Source organism: Miniopterus natalensis, chromosome 2 (assembly GCF_054644295.1).
Source record: "Miniopterus natalensis isolate mMinNat1 chromosome 2, mMinNat1.hap1, whole genome shotgun sequence".
Taxonomy (NCBI): Eukaryota; Metazoa; Chordata; class Mammalia; order Chiroptera; family Miniopteridae; genus Miniopterus; species Miniopterus natalensis.
The window spans coordinates 128,541,121-128,558,687 of NC_142082.1; the positions used below are offsets into that span (position 1 = coordinate 128,541,121).

The window sequence follows — 17,567 nt, forward strand, 5'->3', positions numbered from 1 at the left end:
ATCCTCAAGTTATTCAGAGTTTACTGTGTGCCAGATCCCACACTAAATCTTTACATGCTCCACTTCAGTGGCAGGTTTGCTGAATTAAGAGTCAATAAACTAGAAATGTCTTCAAAATAAAGAAAACAAAGCTTAATCTTCTTAGCTGTAATATTTTAAAAATTTTATGAGAAATTACATACCTGGCTTAAATCTACTTTTCATCCTCTTCAAATTTTAAGATACCAGAGTACTTACAATCATAGGAAAAAATAGGATAATAGGAATTTTAATTTCTTATTACACATCAGAGAAACAATCTTGGAATTTGTAAGAAAAGAAAAATTTAATTTACATAATTTTATTAATAAACACAGGGAAATACTGATATAATACACTAAAATTTCAGTGTCACCATAATATTCTGAAAAGTACAAAATTCAAATGTCTAAATTAAAAAAAAAATGTCTCCCCATGATAATGCAAAAGAAAACCCCCAGTAATTACAAATATGTATATTTTACAAAACACTCCATTTATCATGGAAATTAGTGAGATTACAAAGAGTAGATAAATTATGACTGAATTTCATATCCTAATGGATCAAGTCCCTGGTCTAGGAGCATCAGAGAGGATTCTCTTAACTTCTGTAACAATTTCCTTAGTTCTTCCTTAGAAAATACCTGATTTTTAAAAAAGAGAAAAATGTTAAGAATGAGAACGAAGAGCAAGAACTTATAGTCACCTAATCAACCTGATTAGCTTAACATAAGAAGAAATTCCTTTTTAATATTTCTGTAGCTGGAGGCCAGTATGTTAGCCTGGTTAGGAATTTCAAAGCTATTTTTCTGTGATAGTTTTTAAACTTCTAACTGCTTAGGAATGTATACATATTTTGGGGGGAAAAAAGCACAATCATTAAAATGGGACTTTTACTTTAAAAAAATCTAAGTATAATTTACCAAATCACTAAAATTTAGAAGTGCAAATGCTCTAGAACTTACCAGATATAGTTTGTGGCGCTCGGAGGAGACCATATCTGCTAACTGCAGGCATTCCTGATATTGACCTGTACTATGCAATATGGTGTGAAGCAGAAAACACAGCATTGGCAGACAAAGCTTTCTCAGTAAAACCATTTGATGTGCTCTTTCATGATCTTCTTCAGCATCCTACAGACAGGCATCAAATGGTCATAAAGTTGTTAAAATGACTACCTTTCAAGCATCCTGTGCAGATCTCTTCCAGGTAGAAGCAAACTTTTTATTTCCTAAACTCAAAGAATACTGAATTTGTGTGTTTCTTATGGTATTTAGTATTTTTGTAACTGGTTCTCAATCCAGCCTACACATTAAAGCTCTCTAGGTAATTAAAAAAAAAAGCTTAACCTTACCTTAGACTAATTAAACCACAAACTCTGGGGGTAGTACCCAGTATTTTTCTTCTTTTAATATGTTTTTATTGATTTTCTTGAGAGAGGGAGGAAGGGAAAGGTGGAAAGAGACAAACATCGACTGGCTGCCTTCTGTACACCCCCACCAGGGATCCAGGCCCAAACCTGGGCATGTGTCCTGACCAGGAATCAAACCAGCGACCTCTTGGTGCATGGGACGATGCTCAACCAACTGAGCCATACCGGCCAGGGCTGAACCCAGTATTTTTTAAAAGTTTCCTAGGTCATTTAAATGGACAGCTCAGATGTGAGAGCCACTGCTTTATATATGTCTTATACTACTAAAACTTATCCTCATATCCCTAAACTGAGCTGAATACATGTATAATTAAAAATTTAGGTTCATGCCCTGGCTGGGTAGCTCAGCTGATTGGAGAATAGTCCCAATATGCCAAAGTTGCGGGTTCAATCCCCAGTCAGGGCACATACAAGAATCAACCAATGAATGTGTAAATAAGTGGAACAACAAATTGATGTTTCCCTCCTACTCTCTCCCATTCCCCTCTCTTGAAAATCAATAAATTAAAAAAAAAAATTAGGTTTCAGAATTTAAAAAATTAGACTTTCGGATCCTGAGTGAACATATTAAATCTGAAGAAATAGTTTACGCAAGAGTCGAATATTCCCATTCCCTAGCTAGTATTTTCAGTTTAGGCTTAAATTATGGGATGTTTAGTTATAATTACAAAAGTTATATAAGAACTATAGATGCTCCTATTCAGAGATAAAACAACAACAAAAAAAGGACTTGTTTTTTGCTTTTAGCTATAAACAAATACATACAGCTTACCTCTCTAACATCCACCATCCAGCCTCCATCAACAAACAACAAGACATTATACATTTTCTCTTTCACATCAGCAGTTAGGGCATCTAAATGCCCTTTCCAAATACCATAATCCATCTGCAAAACAAATACAGACAAATATAGCATGGACAAAAACCACTAAATAATGTATTTGTAAAGTACAGACAGGAATATATATATATATATATATAGAACATCATTCTAAAGCAGCGATTTTCAACCTTTTTCATCTTGTGGCACATATAAACCAATTACTAAAATTCTGCAGCACACCAAAAAATACATTTTTTGCCAATCTGTCAAAAAATAAAAATAATTTTGATTGATTTACAAAAAGAAAAAGTTCCTACCCTCGTTGCTCTAAAGTGACTTTTAAAAAAATCAGGTGCCTATACTTGTATATAAGAATTTCTGGTACCAAGAATTAACCAATCAGATGCAACCTTATTATGCGACATGACCAATAAGATGCAACTCTATTATATGACCTATGCATTTATGGTTCAAAACAGGGCATTTGCTTCAGATGGCTATTGTTGTGTTGGCTGTTGTTTTTAATAACCTAAGGGAAAAGAGGTCAGTACCCCTTATTATTGTTATTCTCCTGTTGATATTCTTTTTAAAGTGTTGACATTCAGTTAGCAAAATATAAAAATAAACATCAACTGATTGCAGTTAAATAAAATGTTGAAACAATAGCTTTATAAATGAACACTACTGTCACCTGAAGGCATGTTTCAGGCCTGGTTAATTATCTACAGAAAAATAACTAAACAGAAACCTTTCTTTTTCCCTTCAAAGTAGAACATTAACAGCAAGATCACCTGCTATAATAGGAGTACAGCTGTTGAAAAATGACCTCTTTAAATATATGGCATGTATTGTTAAGATGAAAAACACAGGTTTCATCTATATTCAACTTACTTCATATTTCTTTTCTTTGTGTTCATGAGCCACTTTCTCAGTAAAAGTTGGTTGAGGTATCAAACTAGGTTTTTGTGGAGCTGAATTCATATGCTTAAACCACTCATTAAAGGTTTCATGGGCTTCCTAAAATATGAAATAAAATAGAAAAATACAAAAAAGAAATAAAACTTTTCACATATGTTCAACAGTTTTTCAAATTTGTTTCTTTTTTTTAACCAAAGAATCTTTATTTTATTATTATTATTTTTTTGTTAATCTTCACTTGATATTTTTTCCATAAATTTTTTGGAGAGAGTGGAAGGTGAGAAAGGAAGAGGGGGAAGAGAGAGAGAAAGAAACATTGGCGTGAGAGATACACATCAATTGGCTGCCTCCTGTACACATCCTGACCAGGGCCGGAGAAAGAACCTACAACCCAGGTGCATGCCCTTGACCAGGAATTGAACCTGTGACCCTACGGTGCACGAGCCGAGGTTCTAACCACTGAAACGTACCAGCCAGAGCTCAAATTTGGTTCTTAGAAATAATTTTGGAGCATCAAGAAATGAAACTTTAATATTTAGCTTTCATGCAAATAAAATTATTGTGAATAAATGTTTTGTCAAGTGACAAAACACATTTATCACTCTGTAATGTTATTACTCTGTGATATACACATATTTACTTGTCCTTTTGATTGGTCTATTAGTTTCTAGAAGGCCAGAAAGCCATCTAGACTTAGCCTTAGGACCAAGCACACTGTAATCACGTCACTATTTGTTGAATGGATTTTGAATGAGTATGCTGTTATTTTAGTTATAAAAACAGAGAATGTATTGCTTTTTTCAATTATTGCCAAAAGCAGAAATATTAAAGTCGAGACAAGCATTCAAAGAATCTTAAAAAAAGTCTCAGACATCACATATACTATCTGCCATGTGAGATGTTCTTGGTTGGTTAGCATTAACTAGAGGCTCAAGCTAATGAAGATGAGGTCCTGATTTAAGTACCCTTGTGGATCAGTCAATACCAGTCTCAAAAGAGATAAGATAATGAGCCAATCACCACTTCTGGAAACAGTTCAAAGTCAGAGTTAATTAGAAAAATCCTCATCGAGAGAGGCACATTGTTGTCTTTTTTAGGAACTCACCAAATAAGCTCTAATGCACAAATATTCTCTGATAGCATTATCATCTTCAGGAGGAAGTGGACTTTCCATTCCTTGTTCTTCCCACTGATTATAGATTTCTGCTATAGAATCCTGAGGAATTTTCACAAATACTTCTTTTGCAGCTTCATGCTTTTTTGATGCTGTGAAAAAGATATAGAAATTTTCAATATATGTAAGTTTCTGTGTAATGTTTCTAATGCAGTCTAATCATTGGTTTGCAATGTTCACAGTGAGCTGTAACCATTTCAGGTCCCAACATACTTATTAAAGGTCTGGGTGACCTTTCTACCTAATGGCTGGGCCTTTTCCTTACTTCAATGATATAGTCACAAAAGGATTCATTAAATGCAGTTACTTTTACATACTTCTGTCTTAAAAAAAAGAATTACACTTTTCAAAGCTTTGAGATTATATGCAAAATTGAGTAGGACATGAAAATTCACTGTAAATGTATTTTGTTTCATAACACGAGGTTGGATTAGGAGTGGCTGCATTGTACCCTCCCTTACTGGAAGGGTTAGAAAAGCAAACAAAAAAACCCCCTCAAAGTTCAAGAATATATGGATTTGAACAAAAACTTTTAAAAAGAATATAAAAATACAGCATACCCAAGAACTTTCTCATTATTGCATTGCCTTGTTTTAATGCTTCCGCCCTCTGTGCTGGGTCAAATACCAACCAGTCAATTACATCGATTTTTAAACGGTCCTCCTATTCATTTAATTGAAAAAAACAAACAAAAACAAACATCAATTTTATTCTTTTCTAAGATATTCTGTAAATTAGTAAAATTAACTTATACCTGCACTTCAGTGAACATAATTTTCCTTCCAGTTATACAAAACTATGAAAGGACCTAGCTTTCCTTAGTTTATTTTCATGCTTAATAGCTTTCTACTAAATTACAGAAAAGCTTACTGGACTGTGAATCTGGAGTTATATATTCTATGCCCCACCAATTACCATTGATTCCTTTAAATACTACTCTAAAATATATTTTCTTTCCTAGATAAAACTCATTCCTTTCTGAAAATAGGAAAAACGATTTATCAAGTATCTAAGAGTAATCTGATGAGCAAAAATCCAATGCTCAGATTTTTTCTATTAAATAAGCTTCCTTTAACATACTACTATAAACAAACCCTAACATAAGACTTTGTTTGCTCCTAATTTTTATAAATTTAAAAGGTTTGGCTGACAAAGCTAAATTCTTAAAAGCAGCAGCAGCAGCAGCCAGAGTATTTTAAGGTAGAAGTTCACCAAAGCACACTTCCTTTTCCCCCTCAGATTACCTCAGTAGTGCCAGTATCTAGGGCTGGGGCCAGGTCATGATGACTGAATTCACCATTATCTTTCTTCCGAATATTCTCAACTACAGTTTTTGTTATAGTAGCAATATCCAAATCTAAAGAATTTTTTGAAGAAACAAAAGCAAGAATTAATTGTTCACACTAATATTCTCTAAATAGTCACAATAATTTGGTAAATTTGGGACAATTTTTAAAAAATGTAACATAAAATATGAACATTATTTTTAAAATACCAAAATTAAAAGATATTTTATACATGAGTTACAGTATATTTTATTCCTAAAACAGAATTTCATTGAAATTCTCTCAAGAGAAGATTTAAAACTAGAAGGATGTTACTGAAGCCAAAATGATAATTTGCCTACAAAGCCCAATAGATGAAGTTCTCGATCATTTTTACCTGCTTCTTTAGCCAGCTCCAAGCAATGGTGGCGCTGTTCAAATTCTGTAACACCTTCCAAAAATAATGCATACTGGGCAACAGCTAGGTCTTGAGGTAAATGACAGGTATAAAATGCTACAAGATTTGTATGTTTCTCATTTACTAAAAGCTAAAAAAATAGAAAAAGATCAAAGTATGTCAATAAAACAAGTTCTAGGATCAGTGGTACTTTTTAAAAAGTACACTTCAAAATTTCAAACATATTTAGGAGAAATTAATAGATTTGTGCTTGTAAACTGAATAATTTTAAACTCTAAAAGAACAAACTTAAAATTAAAAGATCTCTTATGGATTCTGATGAATTTCCTGCCACTGCATATTAAAATATTATCATTCTTGCCCGGCTGGGCATGGTTCAGCAGTTCAGCATCGACCTAGTATCCAGGAGATCGCGGTTCAATTCCCGGTCAGGGCACATGCTTGGGTTGCGGGCTCGATCCCCAGTAAGGGATGTACAGGGGGCAGCTGGTCAACGAAGACTCTCTCATCACTGATGTTTCTATCTCTCTCTCCCCCTCTCCCTTCCTCTCTCTGAAGTCAATAAAGATATATTAAAAAAGTATCATTCTTTCACATTAAAACAGTAACAAAAAAGAATCATATTGTGGATTCATAAAGTTTACCTGTATGTATGTCTTTAAAACCTCGATGGAAACTTCTTCCTTCATAGGAAAAAACGAGATAATTCAATTATAAACACAGCTGCCCATGTGTGCCAGCAATATATCTACAGTGGGACCTCGGTTTTCGAACATCTCTGTTGACAAACGTTTTGGTTTACGAAGGCCGTAAACCTGGAAATTCTTCAGTTTTTGAACATGCCTCGGAAGTCGAACACGCCACATGGCTTTTGCCGAGTGCAAGATCCTGAGGCCTAGCTGTCCACTGTTGATCCCTCGGTTTTCGAACGTTTCAGAACTCGAACGGTCTTCCGGAACAGATTACATTAGAAAACCGAGGTACCACTGTAATAATAACTCTGCTATTAAATGACTTAATATTTAACACTGAGAAATAACTGTATGCTAGGCTAAGTGCTTAGCAAAGTTCATGTAGTGCCTGATTTAACCATACCATATTCTTTGTGGGTAGTTATTATTGTTCACATTTTATAGAGGAAGAAACTAACACCTATGGAGGTTTATTTACCTAGAATTACAAAACTAGAAGCTGCTAGGTAAGGCTGTGAACCCAGGATGCTTACTCCAAAACCCAAGCTTTTAACTACTGTATCATTCTGCCTTCTACATGTACTCTATCTAACCAATGTTATAAATCATTTAGGAAAAGAGAAAAAGAGAAAACAAAAGTTTACAATCTCACATAGAACTTCGTCTGGTTCAGTTAGCTTAGCTGGCTGATTCAGAGTTGGGTACTAATGAGGATTAAAGTTACACATTTAACAGAAAACAGATGAACATTCTGCAGCCACAGATTAGAGCCCACAGATGGGTCCCCCACAGTGAGTTATCATTGAGAGACCATATGAGACTGTATAGAAGACTTCTGCACCCCTATCACCACTTCTAGAAAACAACCAAAAAGTAGTATTTTCCTGATGATAGGTATAAAGCATCAGCTTTGCAGAGAAGGGTAAATGGTCCATTTTATTTACTTTGGTCTGTAGTCCCAGCGTGCGAAAAAACAAAATGAGATGAGTCATGAAGCGGAGGAGATGTCCAGGTAGATTATTTCTGCTTTTGGAAAGCCATTTGCTAAACTCATCCATCAAACCTACAAGTCATCAAAGCAAAGATTCAACAACAGGGATAAAAAACAAAAGAAGCTAAATAAACATTACCAAGAACATTTACCACATCCCTCTAGTGCTTTGAAGTTGCTATCTCATTGTTAATAACCATCACATAATACAGACTGGGTGAAATTCAAACTTTATCTTATAACAATTAAATAAAAAGTTGCATTCAAGTAGGCTGACATTTATACAGATTAAAAGATGTGGTAAGTCATATGCACTGCTTTGACAACTTTTTACAAAATTACTGTAAGAAAACAAGGAACTCATACAAAGTAAAATAAAATTATAAAATCTTACCATCAATGTCTCCCAGGATAAGGAATTTTTGAACTATATGATAATGTTCTTGATTCTCTTCCAAAACTCTCTGAAAAAAATTTTTACATTTTCCATAAATCTTCTAGTGGTCATTCTGGAGTATGTACTCATTGGTAAACAACAAATGTCAAACTTTTGAAGAAACATCCACAATGAAAAAGTTGGAAAAGAAGGATCTTAGGAAAGCAAAACAAAATAAAATATGGGAAGGATACTCCTTTTGGAATATACTTGAGACTTACAAGTCCAATATTGAACAGTATCTTTGAAAGCCGAGAACTGTGATAAAACAATTTAATCTCTGTGAATGTTATTAAACTTTTATTTTTTATATTTTACTACTCTTTCCTTGACACTCCATGGTGGGCCAGAAAGGAAGGGCACTGTAACCTAAGCAAGATCTATTACAAAGATTTCTACTGACATGAACAGTTCCTGAAAGCATTCTTTGGGTACTCTCTTCTGTACATGGCACCAAGAGTAAGGAAAAAACCATCAAAGCAGTGATTAGGCACAAAGTAGAAAAAACCATTTACAAGAAACCTACAGCTGCATTTCTTGCAGGAAATAGTTTATTTTTTGTCAAATATTAAAATTTTTATTTAAATGTCTAAATTTTCTTCCAGTGCTTATTCTTTGACATTTGAACCTTTGCTTCATCTAGAACTTATTTTAATACATAGCATGAGGTAGGATTTAGCTTTGTTTTCTTTCTGGATGGAAAGTCAATTATGCCCATTCTGTGTATCCAAATAAACCATCCCCTTCCCTCTAATATGAAAGGTCACCTCTGTCATCTGTTAAGTTCTCATCTATACTTGGATCTCATAGGAACTGTTGTATTCCACTGATCTATTTATTCTTGTGCCAATTCCATACTGTTTTGCTGTATCTCTATATTAAGTTTTATTATGAAGACAACTATCCCATAACTATTATTCTTTCCAAATTTTCTTCTTTTTCTTATGTTTCTAATTGGAAAATTTCTGTCTGAAAATAACCCCCTAAAGCACTAGGTTTCTATGTTAATTTTAGAATGAATGACATTTATATTAAGTCTTCTCATCCAGGAACGTGGTATATCTATTTATTCATGTTTTTCTTTTTTTAAGTTAATCTTCACCTGGGGATATTTTTCCATTAATTTTTTTAGAGAGAGTGGAAAGGAGAAAGGAAGTGGGAGAAAGGGAGAGAGGGGGAAAGAGGGTGAGGGTGAGAGAGAGAGGGAAACACTGAAGTGAGAGAAACACATTCATCAGTTGCCTCCCACATGTGCCTGGGGCCAGGGATTGAACCTGCAACCCAGGTATGTGCCCTTGACCAGGAATTGAACCCGAGACCCTTCGGGTGTACAGGCCGAAGCTCCAACCACTGAGCACACTGACCAGGGCCATGGTTTCATTTTTAAAAAAGTATTTTATTGATTAATTTTAGAAGGGAGGGAGGGGAGAGAGAAGACAGAGAGAGAGAGAGAGAGAGAGAAAGAGATCGGGAGAGAGGGAGACTGTTTGTTGTTCCACTTATTTATGCATTCATTGGTTGCTTCTTACATGTGCTTTGACTGGGGATCGAATCGCAACTTTGGCATATGGGGACGACGCTCTAACCCACTCAGTTACCTGGCCAGGGCCATCATGTTTTTCAGTAAGATTCTATAGTTGACTTTAGGAAGGCTCTCAAACCTTTGGTTAATTTTTATTCCTAGGTATCTTATAGTTTTAGTCAATAATTTAAGTGGGACTTTTGGGGAAGGCTATATCCTTTTCTAACTAGTTGTAATAAGTACAGAAAGGCAATGATTTTTTGTAACTTTTTCTTAAATTTAATTAACAAATTCTTATCTTATTAATTCTAGTAACTTATGGAATTTTGAGTTTCTAGGTTTACACTTTTATCATATGAAAATGTTCCCTCCTTTCTAATATTTATATCTATTCCTTGGCTTTCCTGTTTTATTTTCATTAGCTGCAATCTCCAAAATAATAAACTGGAAATAAACCCTTGACAGGAAAAGTATTAATTTCCTTACTATATAAAGAGCTTATTATACAATACAGAAAAGATAAAGCCTACTAGAAAAATGTAAATAGTAAAAGATCTGAACAGGAAATTCACAGATGGTCAATAAACATAAGAAAACTTGCTCAGCCTTATGAATACACAGAAAAACGTGAGTAGAACAGTGCACTCTTATGTTCCACCCAATCTGATGGGTTGGCAAAAAATAAAAAGGGTGATATCTGGGACCAGTGAGGATGCAGGGAAATGGACACATTAATATATTACTTGTGGGAGTATGAATTAATTGCTATGACCAGTTAATTAACTTAATATACATGTACCCTTTAACCAGCAACTCTGCTTTCAGGAAACCTATCCTAAAGAAAGAGGACTAGTATACTCATTACAGTGCTAGAAACAACCTAAACAACCAAAAGCGGGATGATTCAAAAATTATTTATCATTCTACAGAACATTATGTACCCATTAAAAAGAATAAGCTAGGTTGTTAAATCTATATCCACTAACTTGGACTATCATAAAAAAAAAAAAAAAAGTTGAAGTTGGAGAATAATGTATATGTAGTATGAGAAAAACAACAAAACTCAAAATTGTACAGCAGAATACCTACATTATTTCTACCAATTTTTAAGAGCATGGAGAAAGATATGGAAGGATACATTCAATATGTTTTACCATCTCAGGGGAATGAGACTGACCATAAAGGTGTTGAAAGGAAATTATAAAAGTTTTATTATTGGATTACTTTGTTCCAAGGACATATGCTATTACTTTGGTCATTTAAAAATTTTTAAAGAATATTACTTTAAAATATTAGATTCTTTTGAGATCTAGAGAAAGTCTTATTATTTTCCATGTGTTTTTATTTTTCAAAAGGAAAGGGATAAATTAGCTTACATGCATACCATAATTCAGGTGAGACCAATCCTAAACCAAAGAAACAGAAAGGATGTATTACTTAAATATGTAATTAGTTTTTTTTCCTTTAAAAAAAGTCCCTCTTTGGATAAGAGGTGAGGAAAAGAAGGGAGAAGATAACAAGGTTTCACATATGTTTTTGCCTCCCAGCTACAGTGCACAAGAGCATAACACTTACTGTTTCCTATTCCAGTTATTGTAAAATATACATAATATTTACCTTTTTATCAGTAGCTTGAAGTTCTTCAAAAACCTTTTCTAAGTTCCAACTTCAAAAGAAAGAACAGGAAAGGAATAAAGTAATATTAATAATATGAACGAGGGATAAAAAATAAAACTTCAGAGTATATTAAAAATCACCATGACTAAAACAAACCAGCAAACTCACTTTGCTTCCAAATATTCTCTAGGGAGTTCTTCAGTTTCATCCAGAGTTATTACCGATGACCGGATCTCCTGTTCCACCAGACTGTCCACCATCACCCGAAAGTAGGCCCATACTGTGTCTTCCCAGGTGTCACAGACAGGAAGAAGCTTTTTCCCCAACCCAAAACAAACATATAGACATAGTCAACAAAAAAGAAAGGGAAAGCAGTTACATCCATTGATATGGACTATCACAAAATATTGTGGATTGTAATGTAAAATAACATATCAAACAACCTACCTACTCCCTGCCAAACCACATCTAAGTTTGAACTAGGATTTTTTTCTATACTGAGTTCACAATAGCATCAAGTTTCCATGCTGCTCTATGATGGGATTTTAATATACCTCAAAACAGCTGTAAAATGTAGGGGGTAATGGGGTCACATATAGGATTGTTAGACATTCCAAACAGTCACTGTGCCTCAGTGGCTCACTTCTGCAGAAAGCTATGCATACTATAAATCATCAATAAGTGTATGTTGTAATTAAATTTATAATCCTTAGAAATTGAAGTCTGATTTCATGTATTAAAGCATCATTTAGTGGATGGAATACATATTAAGCAGCTCAAGTCATCATTCTATTTCATGATTATCTTTATCACTGCTACTCTTAAAAAGTAGCTTCTGTTTATAAGATTATTATATACAATTAGAAAATATTTTTATGTATCTGATTTCATTCCATAGGAAAAATAAAGAATTATTAAAATAGGCTGCATACCTGCTTGAGATTCCCACTTAAAGCAGCATAAATTGCTCTCTCATATCTATTAAAAAGCTCCTGAAATACAAAAAATATAAATGAATTTGGAAAATTGTTTCTTAGTATGTCAACTTCTTTCATAGTCTAGAATTCTAAAATGTCTTCTAAACTGAACTTATTTATTTGATAGTTGCTAAACTTTAGTGAAAGATCTAGTGGGGTAATAAGAAGGAGCCATCTGATATAGTCAATGCTGAAATCTTTAGGAAAAGTAAGACATCTAAACTTCAAATACAGGGTAAAAACAGATCCAAGTCTAATAGAGTCTTTATTTATAATAGCCCAATTTTATTCCAGATAGAATTTGTATAAGTGTTTTCAGCTAGAAAGTTTCTAAATATTCAATACTACCTGATACTAACCTAAAAACATTAAAACAAAGCACTTGGAGCCCGTTAGGCATCAGTTTTGCATCAAATTCCTAAACAGAATTAATTACATTCATCAAATGATTCCACTTTATTTCCAGAATATATTAATGGTACTTCCGGTTTTCTTATTATCCACACAAGAGACTTCAGAGACTCTCACTACCTGAGTCCTCCTCTGCCTTGCGTCTCCAATTACTTGTCCTGACCATTCCTGCTCCCTTCCTTTCCACTCTCAATATTATTCTAGGATAGGTCCTTCTTACTTAGTGTCTGAATAATTCTGACAGGCTCCTAACTAGTTTCTTGCCCTTTAGTCCATTCAATTTTAAGTCTACTTTCTACTGTCAGGTTAATCTTAAAACACTGCTATCATGTGCCCTCAAGGTTTCACAATGGTTCGTCACTATCTATGATTAAAAAAACCTTCTTGAAGGCAGGGGTGGGGGTAGGTGAGAGAATAACCTAAGAACTTATATGCATATATGCATAACCCACGGACACAGACAATAGTGTGGTCAAGGCCTGGAGGGGGGGTGCAGGGTGGAGGGGATCAATAAGGGAAAAAAGGGGACATATGTAATACTTCCAACACTAAAGATAAATTTTTTAAAAAAGGCAAAAAACAAACAAAAAAAACCCTCATTCCTTAGAGCAGCACTTGAGGACCACCACTGCCTGTTCTTAATTCACCCCTTTCATTATCTTTCCATGACAGTCAGTTCTGCTACAATGCTTGTTTTGAAAATATGAATTTGTTCCAATGCAACTGATATAAAGGAACAATCTGAACATATTGCAAATTTCCCATCTGCTTATGCACAATTTCATCACCAAGAAAGACTACATGAATGCAGAAAACTATACCCAGCTGAACTGGCCACTTAGACATATACCTCAGCTCGCCAGGTGTGGTATAAGCTAAACCGACACACATCGAGTGTTACAATTTTGTTTTATTTCAGATAACCACCTTTTACCACTTCACAGTAACTCTTAAGCTGGACTCCCCTGATACCCAATTCCACAAGCAAACTTCAGGTGTCTTTCAATGTAAAGTGTCACATTTATTGTAGTATTTAGGTATTTCCTAACCATTTAACAGTGTGAAACTGTGCTGTTTCTATTAAGTTTTTATCCTTTTATGTATCACCGATGGTTTTTGAGTATTGTGCTCTTCACTCCTTTCCCCCCAAAAGACCTGTGGGTTTCTGTACAATTTTGCATGCTGCAGTGATTTTTAGGAATGCATAAGTCGCATAAAAATCTATGCATCCAACCTAGAATTCCTTATTTTTATGCTCAACAGCCCAAATCCTACTAATTTTTAAAAGTTCAATTTAATTCTCCCTCCTGGGATCCAGCTTTAGCCCAATGCTTATTCTCAGAGCTCATTGGTCCTCCTTTATATTTCTGCCTTATATCAGTGTTTAATTCTTACTACTTATTGTCTGAATAATTCTGATTAATACTTAAGCCTGCCAACTCTGATTCCTCAATTTGACTGGAAGTTCTCTGAAAGCAGGAATTTTAGACTCACACTTCTCTGAACATTTCATAGTACCGTCAGCAGGTCTTCAATTAATTAGAATAAAAACCAGTATTAGTAAATATTTTATTATATCTTACATCTTCTGCCATTCTCCAACAACTTATTTTCCAAATGCATCTATATGGATTCCCTTCAACAGGCTCTAATTCTGCTCCTATAAAACAGTTAAAGAAATAAAATATACAGTTTAAAATGAGATTTTTCACTGATTTTCTAAAAACAAAGCTGTACTTCACGAAGACTGGCATTTAAAGCTAAGCATACCCTCAAATCTCAGAATAAAATCTACTAAAATACCTCCATTAACATTAGGGTCATGATAGAGCTTCCAGCCTTCAAGTGTTGCAGCTCTCCACGCCTGACCACAACGCTTACAGAGCCGTTGTGCCTTCAGAAACAAGAAAGAGCAGTTAGTCATATAACCAGTGCAGTGCTGGAGAAGTGCTCAAAGTGCTCATGCCTTATAGATTAAACAGCGTATGACAGGATTAGATAACTTATGACACATTACAAAAGATAATGCAGAGAACTAGAAATGACATTTCACTTTATCACCATATGCATGCCTTACTTTTTCTCTGCCTTTCGTTTCCTAATCATCTCTTTGCTCTGATTTTGGATTTCCTAACAGGTTCCCATGGAGCTCACAGGCATTTAATTCTGCTAGAGCCATGTGGGGCTAAAGAGGTTAATGACCCTCAATTTATGTAAAAGAATTACAAAAATACTGTTAATTTCTAGAATGACAGGATGCTATTGCTCATTCACTCTATTAACGATATTTCTTTATGTTAAATATGTCCAATCAAATGAGCTTACTATGCCAGTAAGATAGACAGGTGTTTGTTGTCCCTCATCTCTTCAGGAACCATTTCTTCTCCATTCTTAGTTCATATGGTTTGAGGAGGCCTAGTCCCATCTCTGCACTCTAGGGTTAGGCATGTGACTTAAAAAGAATCGCCACCAGGGCTCTTGCTAAAGATACTGAAAAAAGAGATACACTCCTTTTGCTGGAATTGCTAGCTGGCTGGAAGATGTAAACTGCTGGTGGCCATCACAGATGCAAGGAGTGGCTTCTTGAGAATGAAGCCAGAGAATAAGGCAGAGCCAAGAGCTTGGGAGAGAGACAGTATCCTAATGACATCTTCTGAGTCCCTGGATCCTGCCTAAAGCCAGATTTAAACCCCTGCACTTCCCTGTTCCATGAGCCAATCAATTCTTCTCTTGTACATAATTTGAGTTGGGTTTCTTGAACCTAGAAAGCCTAATTAATACAACCAGTTAGAGTATCTCAAACACCATTCTAGATTGATGGCTTTAAAAAATTCTGAAATAAATAAATTATGAAAGCTATGTGGAAACATGAAAAATGTTTTCATATGCAATATCAAAAGAGTAAAAACTGAAGGTAGAACCTTGAAAACATTCTAAATGAAATAAGCCAAACGCAAAAGGGCAAATATTGTATGATTTCACTCATATGAAATATGTAGATGAGGCAAATTCAGAGAGACTGAAAGTAGATTAAGAGGTTACCAGACACGGGGGGAAGAGGGAAAGAGGGAGTTACTGCGTTATCGAGTTTCTATTTGGGGTGATGAAAAGTTTTGGATATAGAGGCAATGGTTTCACAATGTTGTCAATGTAATTAATGCCACTGAAATGCACGCTTAAAAACAGTTAAAATGACAAAGTCTGTCATATATTTTGCCTCAACGAGAAAAAATTAATAATATATCAAAATCATTGATGTACTTTAAATGGGTGAATTGTATGGTACGTGAATTATATCTCAATAAAGGCATTAAAAGAAAAACAAACCCCGAATGTATACTATAATTACAATTATGTTAAAAAGAGTTATACAAGAAAAAGAGTGTTAAGTAAATACAAAAACCCACTATCTGGGGTAATGTAAAGGAAGTGGGACTTCGAAAGTTCTTGTTTTTCATGCCTTCAGTAATATGATCATTTTTTGTTTCTGTTTGTAAAAATACATCCTTGTTTGCCATTGCAATTCCTAGTATTTTGCACATCACAGAGTGGCTGGGACTTAAATATTTTCTGAGTAAATGAATATATGATATCAACTTCTTTTCTTAATTAAAAAATAAGAATGTGCTTAATAACCCAAGACTTAATGGTTTATAACACAGAAAAACAACACTTTAAAATAATTCTAAAAGAATATCACCAAGAGTACTGCAAAAGAGGTACAACATAGTATCTAAAGCTTGAAGCTCCTATGCATCAGACTGCCTCACTAATTAGACACTTAACATTCTACAGGCATACCTCATTCTATTGCGCTTCATTTACTACCACACCACAGATGTTGCATTTTTTTTTACAAATTGAAGGCTAGACTCTCTACCAGCAAAAAGGTTACCACTCTCTTTATTGTGGTGTTCTGGAATAGATCCTGTAGTCTCTCAGAGGTATGCCTGTACATACAAGATCTTAACTATCACAAAGGAGATTACATTTTAGAGGTGAGGTTAAAAGGAGGAAAGTCTAAGGGCCATGGTGGTCTTCAAATGCATAAATAGTGTCACCTGAAAGAGCAACTTGGGTCAGACTTATTCTCAACTCTTAAAAATCAGAACTGGACACGAAGGAAATATACCTAGGGTATGCAGTACAATATAAGGAATCAAAGTCTGACTTCTTAAAAAAAAATTTCTATTAGAGCTGTGCAAACTAGAGTGCACCGCTATGTGTTTCTGAGGCAATGTGTTTCTTATCACTGGAAATGTTCAAACAGCCGGTAGATCTAGATACACCATCAAAGAGATTACTGCATTGAGGAGGCATACTAGGTGGTCAAAAGACCCCTTTCAACTTAAGAGGAGTCCATGACTTTTTAAAATTGGACAAGCAGGATGTGGACAATTTACCTCTTCTGTCATTCCAGCACGGATTAGAGTGAAAAGATATTTGAGTAATCTAACTTCGTCTTCTCTATCCAGATCATCAAGGGGCATTTTCTGTCTTATGGGAGCATCAGGGTCCTATTAAAAAAAAAACACATCAACTATAAGTCTTTTGTAACCACATACAATTAAACATCATCAAGAGATGATAAATGTCTCCTGAGTAATTACTGAAATAAATTCATTTACGATTTAGTTAATTAACAATAGGAATGAAGTGTCAAAGAGTTCCAAACAGCCACACAACTGCTTACTGCCCATTCAAAACAGACTCCTTTGGCCCATTAAGGTGCATAGGTCAGGAAAGGCAGAAACACCACTAGCCTAGCCTAGCCCAGCCCCGCCAGACAACTAATGCTACTCATAACTCAAGATGACTTGATCTTTACCCTGATATATTAGCAACTACATGGCCAAGTAATTCTAAACAGAAT

General features: G+C 34.7%; 1 protein-coding gene across 3 annotated transcripts in view; it reads right to left on the reverse strand.

Annotated features, from left to right (window-relative positions):
- Window positions 1-252: 252 nt before the first annotated feature.
- The window catches only part of NUP107 (nucleoporin 107), a 36,118-nt gene continuing 18,803 nt past the window's right edge, over window positions 253-17,567 (reverse strand). For all 3 annotated transcript variants that reach the window (XM_016199494.2, XM_016199508.2, XM_016199501.2), the window contains 17 exons: window positions 17,098-17,211; window positions 14,498-14,588; window positions 14,278-14,354; window positions 12,239-12,298; window positions 11,475-11,620; window positions 11,307-11,355; window positions 8,126-8,195; window positions 7,685-7,803; window positions 6,693-6,731; window positions 6,028-6,178; window positions 5,610-5,722; window positions 4,926-5,028; window positions 4,297-4,457; window positions 3,165-3,290; window positions 2,223-2,336; window positions 984-1,151; window positions 253-662 (listed from right to left, as the gene is read on the reverse strand). In XM_016199494.2, the coding sequence (XP_016054980.2) occupies window positions 555-662; window positions 984-1,151; window positions 2,223-2,336; window positions 3,165-3,290; window positions 4,297-4,457; window positions 4,926-5,028; window positions 5,610-5,722; window positions 6,028-6,178; window positions 6,693-6,731; window positions 7,685-7,803; window positions 8,126-8,195; window positions 11,307-11,355; window positions 11,475-11,620; window positions 12,239-12,298; window positions 14,278-14,354; window positions 14,498-14,588; window positions 17,098-17,211 (1,809 nt within the window). In that variant the 3' untranslated portion in view covers window positions 253-554. The remainder of the gene's footprint in view (window positions 663-983; window positions 1,152-2,222; window positions 2,337-3,164; window positions 3,291-4,296; window positions 4,458-4,925; window positions 5,029-5,609; window positions 5,723-6,027; window positions 6,179-6,692; window positions 6,732-7,684; window positions 7,804-8,125; window positions 8,196-11,306; window positions 11,356-11,474; window positions 11,621-12,238; window positions 12,299-14,277; window positions 14,355-14,497; window positions 14,589-17,097; window positions 17,212-17,567) is intronic.